The sequence below is a fragment of the Pseudophryne corroboree genome, chromosome 6 (assembly GCF_028390025.1).
Source record: "Pseudophryne corroboree isolate aPseCor3 chromosome 6, aPseCor3.hap2, whole genome shotgun sequence".
Taxonomy (NCBI): Eukaryota; Metazoa; Chordata; class Amphibia; order Anura; family Myobatrachidae; genus Pseudophryne; species Pseudophryne corroboree.
This window is the reverse complement of record NC_086449.1, coordinates 99,488,690-99,509,018: the sequence shown is the minus strand read 5'-3', so window position 1 is coordinate 99,509,018 and position 20,329 is coordinate 99,488,690. Positions and strand designations below refer to the sequence as shown.

General features: G+C 48.7%; 1 protein-coding gene across 1 annotated transcript in view; it reads right to left on the bottom strand.

Moving 5' to 3' along the window:
• Positions 1-20,329, bottom strand: part of ATP13A1 (ATPase 13A1) — a 221,407-nt gene that overhangs the window by 14,492 nt on the left and 186,586 nt on the right. Inside the window, exon 25 of the mRNA XM_063931515.1 lies at positions 647-790. Within this exon, the coding sequence (XP_063787585.1) occupies positions 647-790 (144 nt within the window). The remainder of the gene's footprint in view (positions 1-646; positions 791-20,329) is intronic.

Sequence of the window (20,329 nt, the reverse complement as noted above, 5' to 3'; positions counted from 1 at the left end):
TGAAAATAAAAAACCTAATAAATACTTTCTTTTCTAGTAAGCTCAGTAGAGCCCACTAGGAGCACCCAGCTCTGGCCGGGCACAGATTCTAACTGAGGTCTGGAGGAGGGGCATAAAGGGAGGAGCCAGTGCACACCAGATAGTACCTAATCTTTTTTTAGAGTGCCCAGTCTCCTGCGGAGCCCGTCTATTCCCCATGGTCCTTACGGAGTTCCCAGCATCCACTAGGACATCAGAGAAATTGGGACCATTCAAAGAATGGCAAATTTTCTTCCCTTTTTCATGTGGGCTTTGTGGCTCTGCATACCCACCAAAAGTGGGGTAACAAAGATGTGGGACTGTTGCAGTGTTGGACACTGTTCTAGTTTAGCCGGTGATTTTTCTTGCATTATTTTGGATGTTTTAATTTCAGGTCTGGCTGTTCTGTGCATTTTATAATACAAACAAATAATCATTCTATGTACATTTTGTGTGTCTAGATTTATTGTCTATGCTGAAGGTTTAGAATGCAACCATCTAAGGCAAGTATTAATTATCGTGCACATATAAAACTCAGCGATAACATGAATCTGTACTTATTGCACGGGTGGATTTAATAATAGAAAGCAAAGTTAGAGTGCCATTAATTCAGGTCTATTAGTGTTACCTCCATAGGGATGTCCACCAAGCCAAACTGCTCATTGAATTCTGGAGATGTACCAGAGAGAAGACCCATGATGGCCATACCAGATAACACAATACTCCACAGCAAAGGCTTATTTTCTCGCAGGCTTTCCATGAACGGGTGACCCTAAAAACAAACACCAAAATATAATAGTGTAAGACATAACAATATAAAAAGATGTAAATCTTTCTATTGTAACAGGAGGTAAAATCAATTCAGACTCTTACAAGATATTACCATGCACAGTAGCTCTGAAAGGAGGAAGAGGTCTGTAGGGCAAGTGAGCTACTCGGGTCCAATGATAAATCAGAGCTCTAGTGTGCTATGTCCCAGGAGGGAGAACGCTGCAGTGGAGCTCATGGAGCGCCAGCTGCCGGAGGGTTTATGCTGCATACTCAGGATATGGCCAAATCACATCTAGACTAGTTCAGCCTGAAGGTGATAGAAGAACAAACCCCTGACATAAAAAATGTGTATGTAATCTAGAGATAATGGGGGTCATAACGAGTTGATCGCACGTAGCAACTTTTTGCTGCCCGTGCGATCAACTAGACGCCACCTATGGGGGGAGTGTATTTCTGCATAGCAGGGCTGCGAAAGCTTGTACAGCCTTGCTATGCAAAAAAGTTTCCTGTAAAAGAAGACCAGGGTAAGAGTTACTTACCCTGTGCGATCGATCCAACGATGCAGGTCCCAGAAATTGATGTCAGACATCCGCATTCCAAACGCCTGGACTCACCACTCCATGAACATGGTGAGCTGCCACCCGGATCCGCCATCCTCCTCTCAATCTTCTTTAGGTCACCGCTTCAACCCCTTTCTTCGCTCGCAGCCTGGCAATGGCCGTCGCCAGGCAATGACGCACCTGCACAATGCGGGCGCCGCGCATGCGCAGTTCCAACCTGATCGCACGGCTGTGAAGAAGCAGAGCGTGCGATCGGGTCGGAATGACTGCCAATATCCCTGAGGCCAAACGAGGAGGTGTGCCTAAGATGAGCGCTACGCCCCTAGGGTAATATTTACTAAGTGCAGGTTTTTTTTTAGAAGTGGACATGTTGCCCATAGCAACAAATCAGAGTCTATTTATAATTTGTCTAGCACCTTCTAGAAGATAATAGCTAGAATTTGATTGGTTGCTATGGGTAACATCTCCACTTCTAATAACACGCACTTTAGCAAATATTAATCACCACTACTAAAAACCCAGCACTTAAGCAAATATATCCCATACTCTCCATATTAATAGAAATGTAAAGGTTAATGTAATCAGGCTTAAACCAATGCAGATAAAAAGGCGATCTGGGATTGGATAAATGACCTGGTTTACCCCAAACCCTGCGTGTACAAACTGTGGCTAGTAGCCAATGTGGATGGCTAGAAGAGATATAAATTCTAATATGAAAGATATTCTGTCTTCCTTTAACCTTTTAGTGCGCACACTTGTATCCATGCCCTGGCTGTTACATGCTGAGCCAGGCATCTTTTGTCAGCACTCTGCCAGGATCTCAGCAGTTGTCAGTAAGGATTCCGCCACAGTATCCAACAAGAGATGCAGCAGCCACTACACATAACCAAAAATAGGATTTTAATTACCTACCGGTAAATCCTTTTCTCGTAGTCCATTAGGGATATTGAGGAATCTAGTACGATGGGTATAGACGGGGTCCAAAGGAGCTGGTGCACTTTAAATTTCTTCACTGGGTGAGCTGGCTCCTCCCCTCTATGCCCCCTCCTACAGGCAGTTATAGGTAAAAACGTGCCCGAAGGAGAAAGGACATATATGAGAGAAGGAAACATGACAACAAAGAGTGGTGAGATTTATACACCAGCACACCACTAACATACAACGACCAGCAACAGCTGGAAACAACAACAGCTGAACAGGTAACTACATAAAAGAGAACCTGCAGAAAAGTCACCGCACAGAGGCAGGCGCCCAATATCCCTTATGGACTACGAGAAAAGGGTTTGCCGGTAGGTAATTAAAATCCTATTTTCTCTAGCATACATGAGGGATATTGGGGAATATAGTACGATGGTGATGTCCCAAAGCTTCCAGAACTGGCGGGAACATGCAGAGACTGCTGCAGCACCGCCTGCCCAAACTGGGTATCCTCTTTGGCCAGGGTATCAAATTTGTAGAACTTCACAAAGGTGTTCTTCACCGACCAGGTAGCAGCTTGGCATAGTTGCAAGGCCAAGACACCACGGGCAGCCGCCCAGGAAGAGCCCATTCATCTTGTAGAGTGGGCCTTCAAAGACTTAGGAACAGGTAAGGCTGCCGACACATACAGTAGGTATGTTGGATAGTAAGCTAATCCAACGAGCAATGGACTGCTTCGAAGCAGGACAACCTTTTTCTGCGCATCTTAGATCACGAACAAGGGGGGTAATTCCAAGTTGATCGCAGCAGGATTTTTGTTAGCAATTGGGCAAAACCATGTGCACTGCAGGAGAGGCAGATATAACATGTGCAGAGAGAGTTAGATTTGGGTGGGGTGTGTTCAATCTGCAATCTAATTTGCAGTGTAAAAAATAAGAATTTACTTGCCGATAATTCTATTTCTCGTAGTCCGTAGTGGATGCTGGGAACTCTGTAAGGACCATGGGGAATAGCGGCTCCGCAGGAGACTGGGCACAAAAGTAAAGCTTTAGGACTACCTGGTGTGCACTGGCTCCTCCCCCTATGACCCTCCTCCAAGCCTCAGTTAGGATACTGTGCCCGGACGAGCGTACACAATAAGGAAGGATTTATGAATCCCGGGTAAGACTCATACCAGCCACACCAATCACACCGTACAACTTGTGATCTGAACCCAGTTAACAGCATGATAACAGAGGAGCCTCTGGATAGATGGCTCACAACAATAACCCGATTTAGTTAACAATAACTATGTACAAGTATTGCAGACAATCCGCACTTGGGATGGGCGCCCAGCATCCACTACGGACTACGAGAAATAGAATTATCGGTAAGTAAATTCTTATTTTCTCTGACGTCCTAGTGGATGCTGGGAACTCCGTAAGGACCATGGGGATTATACCAAAGCTCCCAAACGGGCGGGAGAGTGCGGATGACTCTGCAGCACCGAATGAGAGAACTCCAGGTCCTCCTCAGCCAGGGTATCAAATTTGTAGAATTTAGCAAACGTGTTTTCCCCTGACCAAGTAGCTGCTCGGCAAAGTTGTAAAGCCGAAACCCCTCGGGCAGCCGCCCAAGATGAGCCCACCTTCCTTGTGGAATGGGCTTTTACAGATTTTGGCTGTGGCAGGCCTGCCACAGAATGTGCAAGCTGAATTGTATTACAAATCCAACGAGCAATAGTCTGCTTAGAAGCAGGAGCACCCAGCTTGTTGGGTGCATACAGGATAAACAGCGAGTCAGATTTTCTGACTCCAGCCGTCCTGGAAACAGATATTTTCAAGGCCCTGACTACGTCCAACAACTTGGAGTCCTCCAAGTCACTAGTAGCCGCAGGCACCACAATAGGTTGGTTCAAATGAAACACTGAAACCACCTTAGGGAGAAAATGAGGACGAGTCCTCAATTCCGCCCTGTCTGAATGGAAGATTAGATAAGGGCTTTTACAGGATAAAGCCCGCCAATTCTGACAAGCGCCTGGCCGAGGCCAGGGCCAACAACATGACCACTTTCCATGTGAGATATTTTAACTCCACAGTTTCAAGTGGTTCAAACCAATGTGACTTTAGGAACCCCAAAACTACATTGAGATCCCAAAGTGCCACTGGAGGCACAAAAGGAGGCTGTATATGCAGTACCCATTTTACAAACGTCTGAACTTCAGGAACTGAAGCTAGTTCTTTCTGGAAGAAAATTGACAGGGCCGAAATTTGAACCTTAATGGACCCCAATTTTAGGCCCATAGACACTCCTGTTTACAGGAAATGCAGGAATCGACCTAGTTGAAATTCCTCCATCGGGGCCTTACTGGCCTCGCACCACGCAACATATTTTCGCCAAATGCGGTGATAATGCTTTGCGGTTACATCCTTCCTGGCTTGATCAGGGTAGGGATGACTTCATCCGGAATGCCTTTTTCCTTCAGGATCCGGCGTTCAACCGCCCTGCCGTCAAACGCAGCCGCGGTAAGTCTTGGAATAGACAGGGTCCTTGCTGGAGCAGGTCCCTTCTTAGAGGTAGAGGCCACGGGTCCTCCGTGAGCATCTCTTGAAGTTCCGGGTACCAAGTCCTTCTTGGCCAATCCGGAGCCACGAGTATAGTTCTTACTCCCCTCCGTCTTATAATTCTCAGTACTTTTGGTATGAGAGGAAGAGGAGGGAACACATACACTGACTGGTACACCCACGGTGTTACCAGAGCGTCCACAGCTATTGCCCGAGGGTCCCTTGACCTGGCGCAATACCTGTCCAATTTTTTGTTTAGGCGGGACGCCATCATGTCCACCTTTGGTTTTTCCCAACGGTTTACAATCATGTGGAAGACTTCTGGGTGAAGTCCCCACTCTCCCGGGTGGAGGTCGTGCCTGCTGAGGAAGTCTGCTTCCCAGTTGTCCACTCCCGGAATGAACACTGCTGACAATGCTATCACATGATTTTCCGCCCAGCGAAAAATCCTTGCAGCTTCTGCCATTGCCCTCCTGCTTCTTGTGCCGCCCTGTCTGTTTAAGTGGGCGACTGCCGTGATGTTGTCCGACTGGATCAGCACCGGCTGACCTTGAAGCAGAGGTCTTGCTTGGCTTAGGGCATTGTAAATGGCCCTTAGCTCCAAAAATAAGAATTTACTTACCGATAATTCTATTTCTCGGAGTCCGTAGTGGATGCTGGGGTTCCTGAAAGGACCATGGGGGATAGCGATAGCGGCTCCGCAGGAGACAGGGCACAAAAAGTAAAGCTTTAGGATCAGGTGGTGTGCACTGGCTCCTCCCCCTATGACCCTCCTCCAAGCCTCAGTTAGGATACTGTGCCCGGACGAGCGTACACAATAAGGAAGGATTTTGAATCCCGGGTAAGACTCATACCAGCCACACCAATCACACTGTACAACCTGTGATCTGAACCCAGTTAACAGTATGATAACAGCGGAGCCTCTGAAAAGATGGCTCACAACAATAATAACCCGATTTTTGTAACTATGTACAAGTATTGCAGATAATCCGCACTTGGGATGGGCGCCCAGCATCCACTACGGACTCCGAGAAATAGAATTATCGGTAAGTAAATTCTTATTTTCTCTATCGTCCTAGTGGATGCTGGGGTTCCTGAAAGGACCATGGGGATTATACCAAAGCTCCCAAACGGGCGGGAGAGTGCGGATGACTCTGCAGCACCGAATGAGAGAACTCCAGGTCCTCCTTAGCCAGGGTATCAAATTTGTAGGATTTTACCAACGTGTTTGCCCCTGACTAAATAGCCGCTCGGCAAAGTTGTAAAGCCGAGACCCCTCGGGCAGCCGCCCAAGATAAGCCCACCTTCCTTGTGGAATGGGCATTTACATATTTTGGCTGTGGCAGGCCTGCCACAGAATGTGCAAGCTGAATTGTATTACACATCCAACTAGCAATAGTCTGCTTAGAAGCAAGAGCACCCAGTTTGTTGGGTGCATACAGGATAACAGCAAGTCAGTTTTCCTGACTCCAGCCGTCCTGGAACCTATATTTACAGGGCCCTGACAACATCTAGCAACCTGGAGTCCTCCAAGTCCCTAGTAGGCGCAAGGCACCAAAATAAGCTGGTTCAGGTGAAACACTGACACCACCTTAGGGAGAGAACTGGGGACGAGTCCGCAGCTCTGCCCTGTCCAAATGGACAACCAGATATGGGCTTTTTTGAGAAAAAAAACCACCAATTTGACACTCGCCTGGTCCAGGCCAGGGCCAAGAGCATGGTCACTTTTCATGTGAGATGCTTCAAATCCACAGATTTGACTGGTTTTAAACCAATGTGATTTGAGGAATCCCAGAACTACGTTGAGATCCCACAGTGCCACTGGAGGCACAAAAGGGGGTTGTATATGCAATACTCCCTTGACAAACTTCTGGACTTCAGGAACTGAAGCCACTTCTTTCTGGAAGAAAATCGACAGGGCCGAAATTTGAACCTTAATGGACCCCAATTTGAGGCCCATAGACACTCCTGTTTGCAGGAAATGCAGGAATCGACCGAGTTGAAATTTCTTCGTGGGGCCTTTCTGGCCTCACACCACGCAACATATTTTTGCCACATGTGGTGATAATGTTGTGCGGTCACCTCCTTTCTGGCTTTGACCAGGGTAGGAATGACCTCTTCCGGAATGCCTTTTTCCCTTAGGATCCGGCGTTCCACCGCCATGCCGTCAAACGCAGCTGCGGTAAGTCTTGGAACAGACATGGTACTTGCTGAAACAAGTCCCTTCTTAGCGGCAGAGGCCATAAGTCCTCTGTGAGCATCTCTTGAAGTTCCGGGTACCAAGTCCTTCTTGGCCAATCCGGAGCCATGAGTATAGTTCTTACTCCTCTACGTCTTATAAGTCTCAGTACCTTAGGTATGAGAAGCAGAGGATGGAACACATACACCGACTGGTACATCCATGGTGTTACCAGAACGTCCACAGCTATTGCCTGAGGGTCTCTTAACCTGGCGCAATACCTGTCCCGTTTTTTGTTCAGACGGGACGCCATCATGTCCACCTTTGGTATTTCCCAACGGTTTACAATCATGTGGAAAACTTCCCGATGAAGTTTCCACTCTGCCGGGTGGAGGTCGTGCCTGCTGAGGAAGTCTGCTTCCCAGTTTCCATTCCCGGAATGAAACACTGCTGACAGTGCTATCACATGATTTTCCGCCCAGCGAAAAGTCCTTGCAGTTTTTGCCATTGCCCTCCTGCTTCTTGTGCCGCCCTGTCTATTTACGTGGGCGACTGCCGTGATGTTTTTCCCACTGGATCAATACCGGCTGACCTTGAAGCAGAGGTCTTGCTAAGCTTAGAGTATTATAAATTTACCCTTAGCTCCAGTATATTTATGTGGAGAAAAGTCTCCAGACTTGATCACACTCCCTGGAAATTTTTTCCTTGTGTGACTGCTCCCCAGCCTCTCGGGCTGGCCTCCGTGGTCACCAGCATCCAATCCTGAATGCCGAATCTGCGGCCCTCTAGAAGATGAGCACTCTGTAACCACCACAGGAGAGACACCCTTGTCCTTGGATATAGGGTTATCCGCTGATGCATCTGAAGATGCGATCCGGACCATTTGTCCAGCAGATCCCACTGAAAAATTCTTGCGTGAAATCTGCCGAATGGAATTGCTTCGTAGGAAGTCACCATCTTTACCAGGACCCTTGTGCAATGATGCACTGATTTTAGGAGGTTCCTGACTAGCTCGGATAACTCCCTGGCTTTCTCTTCCGGGAGAAACACCTTTTTCTGGACTGTGTCCAGAATCATCCCTAGGCACAGCAGACTTGTCGTCGGGATCAGCTGCGATTTTGGAATATTTAGAATCCACCCGTGCTGTTGTAGCAGTATCCGAGATAGTGCTACTCCGACCTCCAACTGTTCCCTGGACTTTGCCCTTATCAGGAGATCGTCCAAGTAAGGGATAATTAAGACGCCTTTTCTTCGAAGAAGAATCATCATTTCGGCCATTACCTTGGTAAAGACCCGGGGTGCCGTGGACAATCCAAACGGCAGCGTCTGAAACTGATAATGACAGTTCTGTACCACGAACCTGAGGTACCCTTAGTGAGAAGGGCAAATTTTGGACATGGAGGTAAGCATCCCTGATGTCTCGGGACACTATATAGTCCCCTTCTTCCTGGTTCGTTATCACTGCTCTGAGTGACTCCATCTTGATTTGAACCTTTGTAAGTGTTCAAATTTTTTTTTTTTAGATTTAGAATAGGTCTCACCTAGCCTTCTGGCTTCAGTACCACAATATAATGTGGAATAATACCCCTTTTCTTGTTGTAGGAGGGGTAATTTGATTATCACCTGCTGGGAATACAGCTTGTGAATTGTTTCCCATACTGCCTCCTTGTCGGAGGGAGACCTTGGTAAACCAGACTTCAGGAGCCTTCGAAGGGGAAACGTCTCGACATTCCAATCTGTACCCCTGGGATACTACATGTAGGATCCAGGGGTCCTGTACGGTCCCAGCGTCATGCTGAGAGCTTGGCAGAAGCGGTGGAACGCTTCTGTTCCTGGGAATGGGCTGCCTGCTGCAGTCTTCTTCCCTTTCCTCTATCCCTGGGCAGATATGACTCTTATAGGGACGAAAGGACTGAGGCTGAAAAGACGGTGTCTTTTTCTGCAGAGATGTGACTTAGGGTAAAAACGGTGGATTTTCCAGCAGTTGCCGTGGCCACCAGGTCCGATGGACCGACCCCAAATAACTCCTCTTCCTTTATACGGCAATACACCTTTGTGCCGTTTGGAATCTGCATCACCTGACCACTGTCGTGTCCATAAACATCTTCTGGCAGATATGGACATCGCACTTACTCTTGATGCCAGAATGCAAATATCCCTCTGTGCATCTCGCATATATAGAAAATGCATCCTTTAAATGCTCTATAGTCAATAAAATACTGTCCCTGTCAAGGGTATCAATATTTTTAGTCAGGGAATCCGACCAAGCCACCCCAGCTCTGCACATCCAGGCTGAGGCGATCGCTGGTCGCAGTATAACACCAGTATGTGTGTATATACTTTTTATGATATTTTCCAGCCTCCTGTCAGCTGGCTCCTTGAGGACGGCCCTATCTATAGACGGTACCGCCACTTGTTTTGATAAGCGTGTGAGCGCCTTATCCACCCTAAGGGGTGTTTCCCAACGCGCCCTAACTTCTGGCGGGAAAGGGTATACCGCCCATAATTTTCTATCGGGGGGAACCCACGCATCATCACACACTTCATTTAATTTATCTGATTCAGGAAAAACTACGGTAGTTTTTTCACATCCCACATAATACCCTCTTTTGTGGTACTTGTAGTATCAGAAATATGTAACACCTCCTTCATTGCCCATAACGTGTGGCCCTAATAAGGAATACGTTTGTTTATTCACCGTCGACACTGGATTCAGTGTCCGTGTCTGTGTCTGTGTCGACCGACTAAAGTAAACGGGCGTTTTAAAACCCCTGACGGTGTTTCTGAGACGTCTGGACCGGTACTAATTGTTTGTCGGCCGTCTCATGTCGTCAACCGACCTTGCAGCGTGTTGACATTATCACGTAATTCCCTAAATAAGCCATCCATTCCGGTGTCGACTCCCTAGAGAGTGACATCACCATTACAGGCAATTGCTCCGCCTCCTCCCAACATCGTCCTCATACATGTCGACACACACGTACCGACACACAGCACACACACAGGGAATGCTCTGATAGAGGACAGGACCCACTAGCCCTTTGGAGAGACAGAGGGAGAGTTTGCCAGCACACACCAAAAACGCTATAATTATATAGGGACAACCTTATATAAGTGTTTTCCCTTATAGCATCTTTTATATATTTCTATCGCCAAATTAGTGCCCCCCCTCTCTGTTTTAACCCTGTTTCTGTAGAGCAGTGCAGGGGAGAGCCTGGGAGCCTTCCCTCCAGCCTTTCTGTGAGGGAAAATGGCGCTGTGTGCTGATGATAGGCCCCGCCCCTTTTTCGGCGGGCTCGTCTCCCGCTCTTTAATGGATTCTGGCAGGGGTTAAATATCTCCATATAGCCCCCGGAGGCTATATGTGAGGTATTTTTAGCCAAAAAAGGTTTTCATTTGCCTCCCAGGGCGCCCCCCTCCCAGCGCCCTGCACCCTCAGTGACTGCCGTGTGAAGTGTGCTGAGAGGAAATGGCGCACAGCTGCAGTGCTGTGCGCTACCTTAAGAAGACTGAGGAGTCTTCTGCCGCCGATTCTGGACCTCTTCTCGTTTCAGCATCTGCAAGGGGGCCGGCGGCGAGGCTCCGGTGACCATCCAGGCTGTACCTGTGATCGTCCCTCTGGAGCTAATGTCCAGTAGCCAAAGAAGCCAATCCATCCTGCACGCAGGTGAGTTCACTTCTTCTCCCCTAAGTCCCTCGTTGCAGTGATCCTGTTGCCAGCAGGACTCACTGTAAAATAAAAAACCTAAGGCTAAACTTTTCTAAGCAGCTCTTTAGGAGAGCCACCTAGATTGCACCCTTCTCGGCCGGGCACAAAAATCTAACTGAGGCTTGGAGGAGGGTCATAGGGGGAGGAGCCAGTGCACACCACCTGATCCTAAAGCTTTACTTTTTGTGCCCTGTCTCCTGCGGAGCCGCTATCGCTATCCCCCATGGTCCTTTCAGGAACCCCAGCATCCACTAGGACGATAGAGAAATATTTATGTGAAGTGATGTCTCCAGGCTTGACCACAAGCCCTGGAAATTTTTTCCCTGTGTGACTGCTCCCCAACCTCGCAGGCTGGCATCCGTGGTCACCAGGACCCACTCCTGAATGCCGAATCTGCGGCCTTCTAGAAGATGAGCACTCTGCAACCACCACAGGAGAGACACCCTTGTCTTTGGTGACAGGGTTATCCGCTGATGCATCTGAAGATGCGATCCGGACCATTTGTCCAGCAGGTCCCACTGGAAAGTTCTTGCGTGGAATCTGCCGAATGGAATTGCTTCGTAGGAAGCCACCATTTTTCCCAGGACCCTTGTGCACTGATGCACTGACACTTGGCCTGGTTTTAGGAGGTTTCTGACTAGTTCGGATAACTCCCTGGCTTTCTCCTCCGGGAGAAACACCTTTTTCTGGACTGTGTCCAGGATCATCCCTAGGAATAGAAGACGTGTCGTCGGGATCAGCTGCGATTTTGGAATATTGAGAATCCAACCGTGCTGCCGCAACACTACTTGAGATAGTGCTACCCCGACTACCAACTTTTCTGAGAAGGGTAAATTGGGACATGGAGATAAGCATCCTTGATGTCCAGAGACACCATATAATCCCCTTCTTCCAGGTTCGCAATCATCGCTCTGAGTGACTCCATCTTGAATTTGAACCTTTGTATGTAAGTGTTCAAGGATTTCAGATTTAAAATAAGTCTCACCGAGCCGTCCGGCTTCGGTACCACAAACAGCGTGGAATAATACCCCTTTCCCTGTTGTAGGAGGGGTACCTTGATTATCACCTGCTGGGAATACAGCTTGTGAATGGCTTCTGCTGCAGCCTTTTTCCTCTCCCTCTGCCACGGGGCAGAAATGAGGAGTCTTTTGCCCGCTTGCCCTTATGGGGCCTAAAGGACTGCGCCTGATAATACGGCGTCTTCTTATGTTGAGAGGCTACCTGGGGTAAAAATGTGGATTTCCCAGCCGTTGCCGTGGCCACCAGGTCTGTTAGACCTACCCCAAATAACTCCTCCCTTTTATAAGGCAATACTTCCATATGCCTTTTGGAATCAGCATCACCTGACCACTGTCTTGTCCATAACCCTCTTCTGGCAGAAATGGACAGCACACTTACTCTTGATGCCAGTCGGCAAATATCCCTCTGTGCATCACGCAAATATATAAATGCATCTTTTAAATGCTCTATAGTCAGTAATAAACTGTCCCTATCTAGGGTATCAATATTGTCAGTAAGGGAATCCGACCAAGCCACCCCAGCACTGCACATCCAGGCTGAGGCGATTGCTGGTCGCAGTATCACACCCGTGTGAGTGTATATACATTTTTAGGATATTTTCCTGCTTTCTGTCAGCAGGTTCCTTAAGGGCGGCCGTATCCAGGGACGGTAGTGCCACCTGTTTAGACAAGCGTGTGAGCGCTTTATCCACCCTAGGGGGTGTTTCCCAACGTGCCCTATCCTCTGGCGGGAAGGGGTATGATGCTAATAACTTTTTAGGAATTAACAGTTTTTATCGGGGGAAACCCACGCATCATCACACACTTCATTTAATTCCTCAGATGCAGGAAAAACTACCGGCAGTTTTTTCTCACCCAACATAATACCCTTTTTAGTGGTACTGGTATTATCAGAAATATGTAAAACATTTTCCATAGCCTCAATCATGTAACGTGTGGCCCTACTGGAAGTCACATTCGTCTCTTAATCGTCGACACTGGAGTCAGTATCCGTGTCGGCGTCTGTATCTGCCATCTGAGGTAACGGGCGTTTTAGAGCCCCTGATGGCTTTTGAGACACCTGGACAGGCACAGGCTGAGTAGCCGGCTGTCTCATGTCATCAATCTTTTGTAAAGAGCTGACACTGTCACGTAATTCCTTCCATAAGCTCAGCCACTCAGGTGTCGACTCCCTAGGGGGTGACATCTCCATTACAGGCAATTGCTCCGCCTCCACACCATTTTCCTCCTCATACATGTCGACACAATCGTACCGACACACAGCACACACACAGGGAATGCTCTGATAGAGGACAGGACCCCACTAGCCCTTTGGGGAGACAGAGGGAGAGTATGCCAGCACACACCAGAGCGCTATATATATACAGGGATAACCTTATAGAAGTGTTTTTCCCCTTATAGCTGCTGTTTTATTAATACTGCGCCTAATTAGTGCCCCCGTCTCTTTTTTAACCCCTTTCTGTAGTGTAGTAACTGCAGGGGAGAGCCAGGGAGCTTCCCTCCAACTGAGCTGTGAGAGAAAATGGCGCCAGTGTGCTGAGGAGATAGGCTCCGCCCCTTTTTCGCGGACTTTTCTCCCGCATTTTTATGGATTCTGGCAGGGGTTAAAATACATCCATATAGCCCTGGGGGTTATATGTGATGTATGTTTGCCAGCCAAGGTGTTTTTATTGCTGCTCAGGGCGCCCCCCCCAGCGCCCTGCACCCTCAGTGACTGCAGTGTGAGGTGTGTATGAGGAGCAATGGCGCACAGCTGCAGTGCTGTGCGCTACCTTGGTGAAGACTGATGTCTTCTGCCGCCGATTTTCCGGACCTCTTCTTGCTTCTGGCTCTGTAAGGGGGCCGGCGGCGCGGCTCTGGGACCGGACTCCGAGGCTGGGCCTGTGTTCAGTCCCTCTGGAGCTAATGGTGTCCAGTAGCCTAAGAAGCCCAAGCTAGCTGCAAGCAGGTAGGTTCGCTTCTTCTCCCCTTAGTCCCTCGATGCAGTGAGCCTGTTGCCAGCAGATCTCACTGAAAATAAAAAACCTAAAACTAAACTTTCACTAAGAAGCTCAGGAGAGCCCCTAGTGTGCACCCTTCTCGGCCGGGCACAAAAATCTAACTGAGGCTTGGAGGAGGGTCATAGGGGGAGGAGCCAGTGCACACCAGGTAGTCCTAAAGCTTTACTTTTGTGCCCAGTCTCCTGCGGAGCCGCTATTCCCCATGGTCCTTACGGAGTTCCCAGCAACCACTAGGACGTCAGAGAAATAAAGCAGCCAGTATTTACCCTGCACAGAAATAAAATAACCCACCCAAATCTAACTCTTTCTGCACATGTTATATCTGCCTCCCCTGCAGTGCACATGGTTTTGCCCAACTGCTAAAAAAAATCCTGCTGCGATCAACTTGGAATTACCCCCAAGGAATCCGTCTTTCTGATCAGAGCTGTTCACTTGACACATATTTTCAAGGCATGCACAGCATCCAATGCCTCTGGAGGAGCAGAAGTATCAGAACTGGACGGAACCATAATAGGTTGATTAAGGTGAAACGTGGAGACAACCTTCGGCAGGAACTGCTGTCTAGTCCGGAGCTCCGCTCTGTCCTCATAAAAGACCAAGGTGGTCATTCCGAGTTGTTCGCTCGCTAGCTGCTTTTAGCAGCATTGCAAACGTTAGGCCGCCGCCCTCTGGGAGTGTATCTTAGCATAGCAGAATAGCGAACGAAAGGTTAGCAGAATTGCTACTAAATAATTCCTTGCAGTTTCTGAGTAGCTCCAGACCTACTCCTGGATTGCGATTAGCTCAGTCCGTTTAGTTCCTGGTTTGACGTCAAACACCCCCTGCGTTCGGCCAGCCATTCCCCCGTTGCTCCAGACACTCCTGCGTTTTAGCATGACACGCCTACGTTTTTTAGCACACTCCCGGAAAACGCACAGTTACCACCCAGAAACGCCCCTTTCCTGTCAATCACTCACCGATCAGCAGTGCGACTGAAAGCGCCGCACGAACAACAGCAAAACTGCTAAGTTTTTAGTTAAATAACTTAGCGCATGCGCGCTGCGTACCATGCGCATTTAGCAGCAAATCGCAGCATAGCGAAAATCGGCAACGAGCAAACTCGGAATGACCACCCAAGTACAGACTTTTACACGATAAGGCCCCCAATTCTGAGACACGTCGAGCAGAAGCCAGGGCCAGTAACATCACTGTCTTCCACGTGAGGTACTTGTCTTCTACCGTCATCAGAGGTTCAAACCAGGAGGAATGTAGAAATTCCAACACTACATTAAAATCCCAGGGTGCTGTATGCGGCACAAAAGGAGGTTGTATGTGGAGTACCCTCTGCAAGAAGGTCTGATCTTGTGGAAACACTCTGCCAATTTCTTCTGGAAGAAAATGGAGAGCGCTGAAATCTGGACCTTAATGAAACCCATACGTAAGCCCTTATCCACACCAGCCTGCAGGAAACGTAAGAAATGTCCCAAGTGGAACACCAGATATGATGATAGTGTTGTGACATCACAGGCTTCCTGGTCTGAACCATGGCAGCAATAACCTTTTTGGAAAAGCCCTTGTGAGCTAGGATGTTCCTCTCAACCTCTATGCCGTCAAACAAAGTCACCGTAAGTCCAGGTAGATGGACACTCGAGTAGGTCAGAGCACCATGAGGACCATCTCCTGAAGTGTTCTCACCTTGTCATCTGGTAGGAACACCTTCTGGGCCACAGTATCCAGCAACATCCCCAGGAACAGGAGCCTCTGAGACAGCTCCAGGTGGGACTTCTGCAAGTTGAGGATCCACCCATGGCGTGACAGAAGTTGGATAATGCGGTCGATATGGAGCAATAAAAGCTCCCTGGATCTTGCTTTGATCAGAAGATCGTCCAGGTAAGGGACAATATTGACTCCCTGGACCCGGAGCTGGAACATCATCTCCGCCATAACCTTTGTGAACAACCTCGGAGCTGTGGACAGGCCGAAGGGAAGTGCCTGTAATTGGTAGTGAGATTGTCCAGCATGGCAAACCTCAGGTATGCCTGATGAGGTGGTCAAATTGGAATCTGGAGGTAGGCGTCCTTGATATCCAAGGAAACCATGAATTCCTGTTCTTCCAGACCCGCAATCACTGCTCGCACGGATTCCATTTTGAACTTGAACACCTTCAGGTAAGGATTCAAGGACTTTAGATTCAAAATGGGCCTTACCGAACAGTCCGGTTTCGGTACCACAAACAGGTTGGAGTAATAACCCTTGCCTCGTTGTGGTATTGGTACTGGAACAATGACGTGGGACAGGACCAACTTTAGGATGGCCTGTTGCAACTAACCTGAATATCTTCCAAAGCTGGTAAGCTTGATTTGAAAAATCGTTTGGGAGGAGCACTGTCCAACTGCAGCTTGTAGCCGTGAGACACGTGATCCCTGACCCAGGTATCCTGGCAGGAAGCCTCCCATACGCAGCGGAAATGCCGCAGTTGAGCTCCCACCTCGAGATCACCTCAGAGTGAGTGGGCACCGTCATGCTGAGGCCTTAGTAGAAGCAGAACTGGTGGTCTGTTCCTGAGAGCTGGTGCTTGCAGGCTTTCTTGACTTACCTCTGGTGCCTCTAGTTGCATTGGAGGCACCTCTGGCCTTAGATCGAAATCTGTGAGACCGAAAGGAATGTACAGACGGCCCCGGGTAGGAGCATCTCGCCAGCTGGGCCCCAGAGGGGAGAAACATGGATTTCCCAGCCGTAAATTTGGAAATCCATGTATCCACTAGAAGCCCAAAGAGCCATTCCCCTGAAAAGGGGAGAGATTCCACACTGCGTTTGAATTCCACGTCTGCTATTTACTGACGCAACCACAATTCCCTGCTCGCCGATACTGCCATGGCAGAGGTCCTAGCATTAATGTTCCCCATCTCCTTGTGGGAATCACAGAGGACGCGTGTAGTGTCCTGAATGTGCTTTAGGAGGGTCACCATAGTGACCAGTGGCATAGCTCCAGAGAGGCCCTCCTGAATTTGAGTGGCCCATGAATGAATGGCATGGGTCATCCAGCAACCCACAATGACTTTGCGATACACCTGCTGCCATGTAAATAGATTTGAGTGTAGCTTCTATATTCATATCCCCAAGATTCTTTATGGTTAAGGAGCCCGGAGCAGGCAGTACCGCCTTTTTGGACAGTCAGGAGACTGATACATCAACCCCCGGGGGTTCTTCCCAAAATTTCCTACCTTCAGGAGCAAATGGGAAAGTGCACAAAACCTTTTTTGACTAGATTTTTCCAGACCAACTTGAATAGGTCATCTAACTCTGCAGAATCAAAGAAAGTGACATTAGGCTTGTTTTGTGTAAAGAAAAATTATTGGTGTGACGCAGCGTCCTCTAGAGGGAGCTTTAACACGTCCTGTATAGCTAGAATTAGGGGTTCAATACCCCGAGCAGAATCGTTATCCCCACTAACGGGGTCCAAGTCCTCCCTATCCTCCTGTATATCCTCATCTGTGTCAGATAGTAGAGCAGGCAAACCACACGATTGTGGTCCTGCATGAGAAGAGGGAGGCTGTGTAACATCTGCCCTAGCAGCTAAATCTGCTACAGCCTGCTGTAGTAGCAGAGTTCTGAACATTAGCAGTGAGCTGGGATGACGTGTCAGACATCATATATTTCAGAGACCCTAGCCATGCCCCTTCACTGATTTGTGAAGATTGGTTGCATTGTTCACAAGAAACAGAATCAGATGATACCGGACAGAATCTAGTGTGACATACACTGCACAGCTTGTGTTTACCCATGCTTCAAAGTAAGCACAATAACATACACACAGACAGTAATATATCTCAAGCCTGCCCTTACTGTATGTGAGAGGGAACAAAGAGAGCAGGACACCAGCACACCCCTAGCTGCACAGCCCCAGTGAGGCTGACAGCTAACTATATCACAGTAAACACTAATAATGTCTGTCCTGTAGAGGACCCAGATAGTGTACAATAGCGGCTCTCCTCCTTTGCTACACACCCTGTACCAGTTTTCCAGCTTGTCTTGTGAGGCAGGAAGCGCTGTGTGTGCTGTCTGCAAACATTCAAAAGAAATTGAAGAAAACTCTCTGGAGCCCAGAGATGTGCATCCTCTCCTGAGGGCACTTTTTTCTAAACTGCCTGTGGAAGGGGGCATAGAGGGGAGAAGCCAGCACACCCAGTGAAGTCATTCAAAGTGCACCGGCTCTTTTGGACCCCGTCTATACCAGTGACGTGCGGTGAGGTCATTGGCTGGGGAGGCAGTAAGATATATAGTAACCCCATCAGCACCTCCGGTGCATCACTGACACCTAAATAATCACGCCAGCCAGTGGCGGAGCGAGCAAGCCGCGGGCCCAGGTGCGACAAAATGTCACCCCTGGAGAGGATCTGGTGAGGGGGGACCTGCTCGGGGCCAGAGAAATTGATACCTAGCAACAGTGCCGTAACTAGACATTTCAGCGCTGTGTGCAAGAAACAGCATCGGAGCCCCCCCACCTCCATGCAAAATAGGGGCAGTGCGCGCCGCAGGCGCGCGCAAAAATTATAGGGGTGTGGCTTCGTGGGGAAGGGGTGTGGCCACAAAATAATACCAATTCATATAACGGTGCACAGTAGTCTCCATTATTCAAATTGCGCCGCACAGTAGCACCACTACACCAGGTAGAGCCCCTTTTAAACCTTACGGCGGTCAGATTCCCCTTTTTATACAGTACGGCAGACAGCGTCCCCTTTTTACACAGTACGGCAGACAGCGTCCCCTTTTTACATAGTACGGCAGACAACGTGCCCTTTTTACATATAGCGGCAGACAGCTTGCACTTTTTACACAGTACGGCAGACAGCGTCCCCTTTTTACACAGTACGGCAGACAGCATCCCCTTTTTACACATAACGGCAGACAGCTTCCACTTTTTACACAACGGCAGACAGCGTCCACTTTTTACACATAACGGCAGGCAGCGTCCACTTTTTACACATAACGGCAGGCAGCGTCCACTTTTTACACATAACGGCAGGCAGCGTCCACTTTTTACACATAACGGCAGACAGCGTCCACTTTTTACACATAACGGCTGACAGCGTGCCCTATTTACACATGACGGCTGACAGCGTGCCCTTGTTACACATAACGGCAAACAGCGTGCCCTTTTTACACATAACGGCAGACAGCGAACCCTTTTTACACATAACGGCAGACAGCGAGCCCTTTTTACACATAACGGCAGACAGCGTCCACTTTTTACACATAACGGCAGACAGCGTCCACTTTTTACACATAACGGCAGACAGCGTCCACTTTTTACACATAACGGCAGGCAGCGGCCACTTTTTACACATAACGGCAGACAGCGTCTACTTTTTACACATAACGGTAGACAGCGTCCACTTTTTACACATAACGGCAGGCAGCGGCCACTTTTTACACATAACGGCAGACAGCGTCTACTTTTTACACATAACGGCAGACAGCGAGCCCTTTTTACACACAACGGCAGACAGCGTCCACTTTTTACACATAACGGCAGACAGCGAGCCCTTTTTACACATAACGGCAGACAGCGTCCACTTTTTACACATAACGGCAGACAGCGTCCACTTTTTACACATAACGGCAGACAGCGTCCACTTTTTACACATACATTACGGCAGACAGAATATATAGATTGAATGACTGACCAACAAGAAGTCCGGCCCGGGCCAGTTGAGGCGGAAGTAAATGTCGTCACGGAGAGCAGGCATGACTCTCCCGCCGTAACACGGGGTACAGGACAGCGACTCAGCGAGGACCGGGAGGGAAGCGCCCACAGCCGCCAGCTCTCCCCTGTGCGAGGATGCACTCCCGGTGAAGTAGCAGTAACTCAACCGCCGGGTCCCGCTGGCTCCCGGGCTGCCGCTGCTGTAGTGACAGCTCTACAGTAGCTGGCCCCGGGAGCCGCCTCCGCTTCACCACGCCGCGTGATTGGACGAGCGGATCCAGCACTGGATCCGCTGTCCAATTACATCTGCCTCGCTGACAGGGGCGGGTTTCCCCGGTCAACGAGGCACTTGCAGAAGTGCCGCTTTTTCGTCTTATTTCAATGGGCTTTTTCTGCCCAGCACTTTTCCCCGCCCCCCCGCTTTCACCTGTCTCTATTATAAACGGGAGGCACTGCTATCAGTGCCTCCCAAACTACTTTTAAGCACGGAAATGGATAGGTTAATATAAAGAAATTACTTATGACACGGAATATGTATCATAAGTATTTTCTTTATATTATTTTAATCATAATGACAGGGGAGGCACTGCCTCCCCTGACTGCACGTCCCTGGTCTATACCCATCGTACTAGATTCCCTAATATCCCTTATGGATGCTAGAGAAACATGTGAACAGTTCCAAATCTCAGTGATGGAGCCTGCTTTTGAGATCAGTTGCCCACCTATAAGGAACACCATTCTAGTATACAGATGAGGCTTAATCTTAGCAAGAGGCTGGATTAGCCAAGTAGCTCATATAGCAACATATAGTGAAGACTTGTTGCTGACCAAAATGTTAAAAAGGTGCGGACGAGCGAGTGGTAAAGTAATCCCATCCTGTGAGCGGTGTCATCCCAAGCACATGGGACGTAAAAATAGGATTTTAA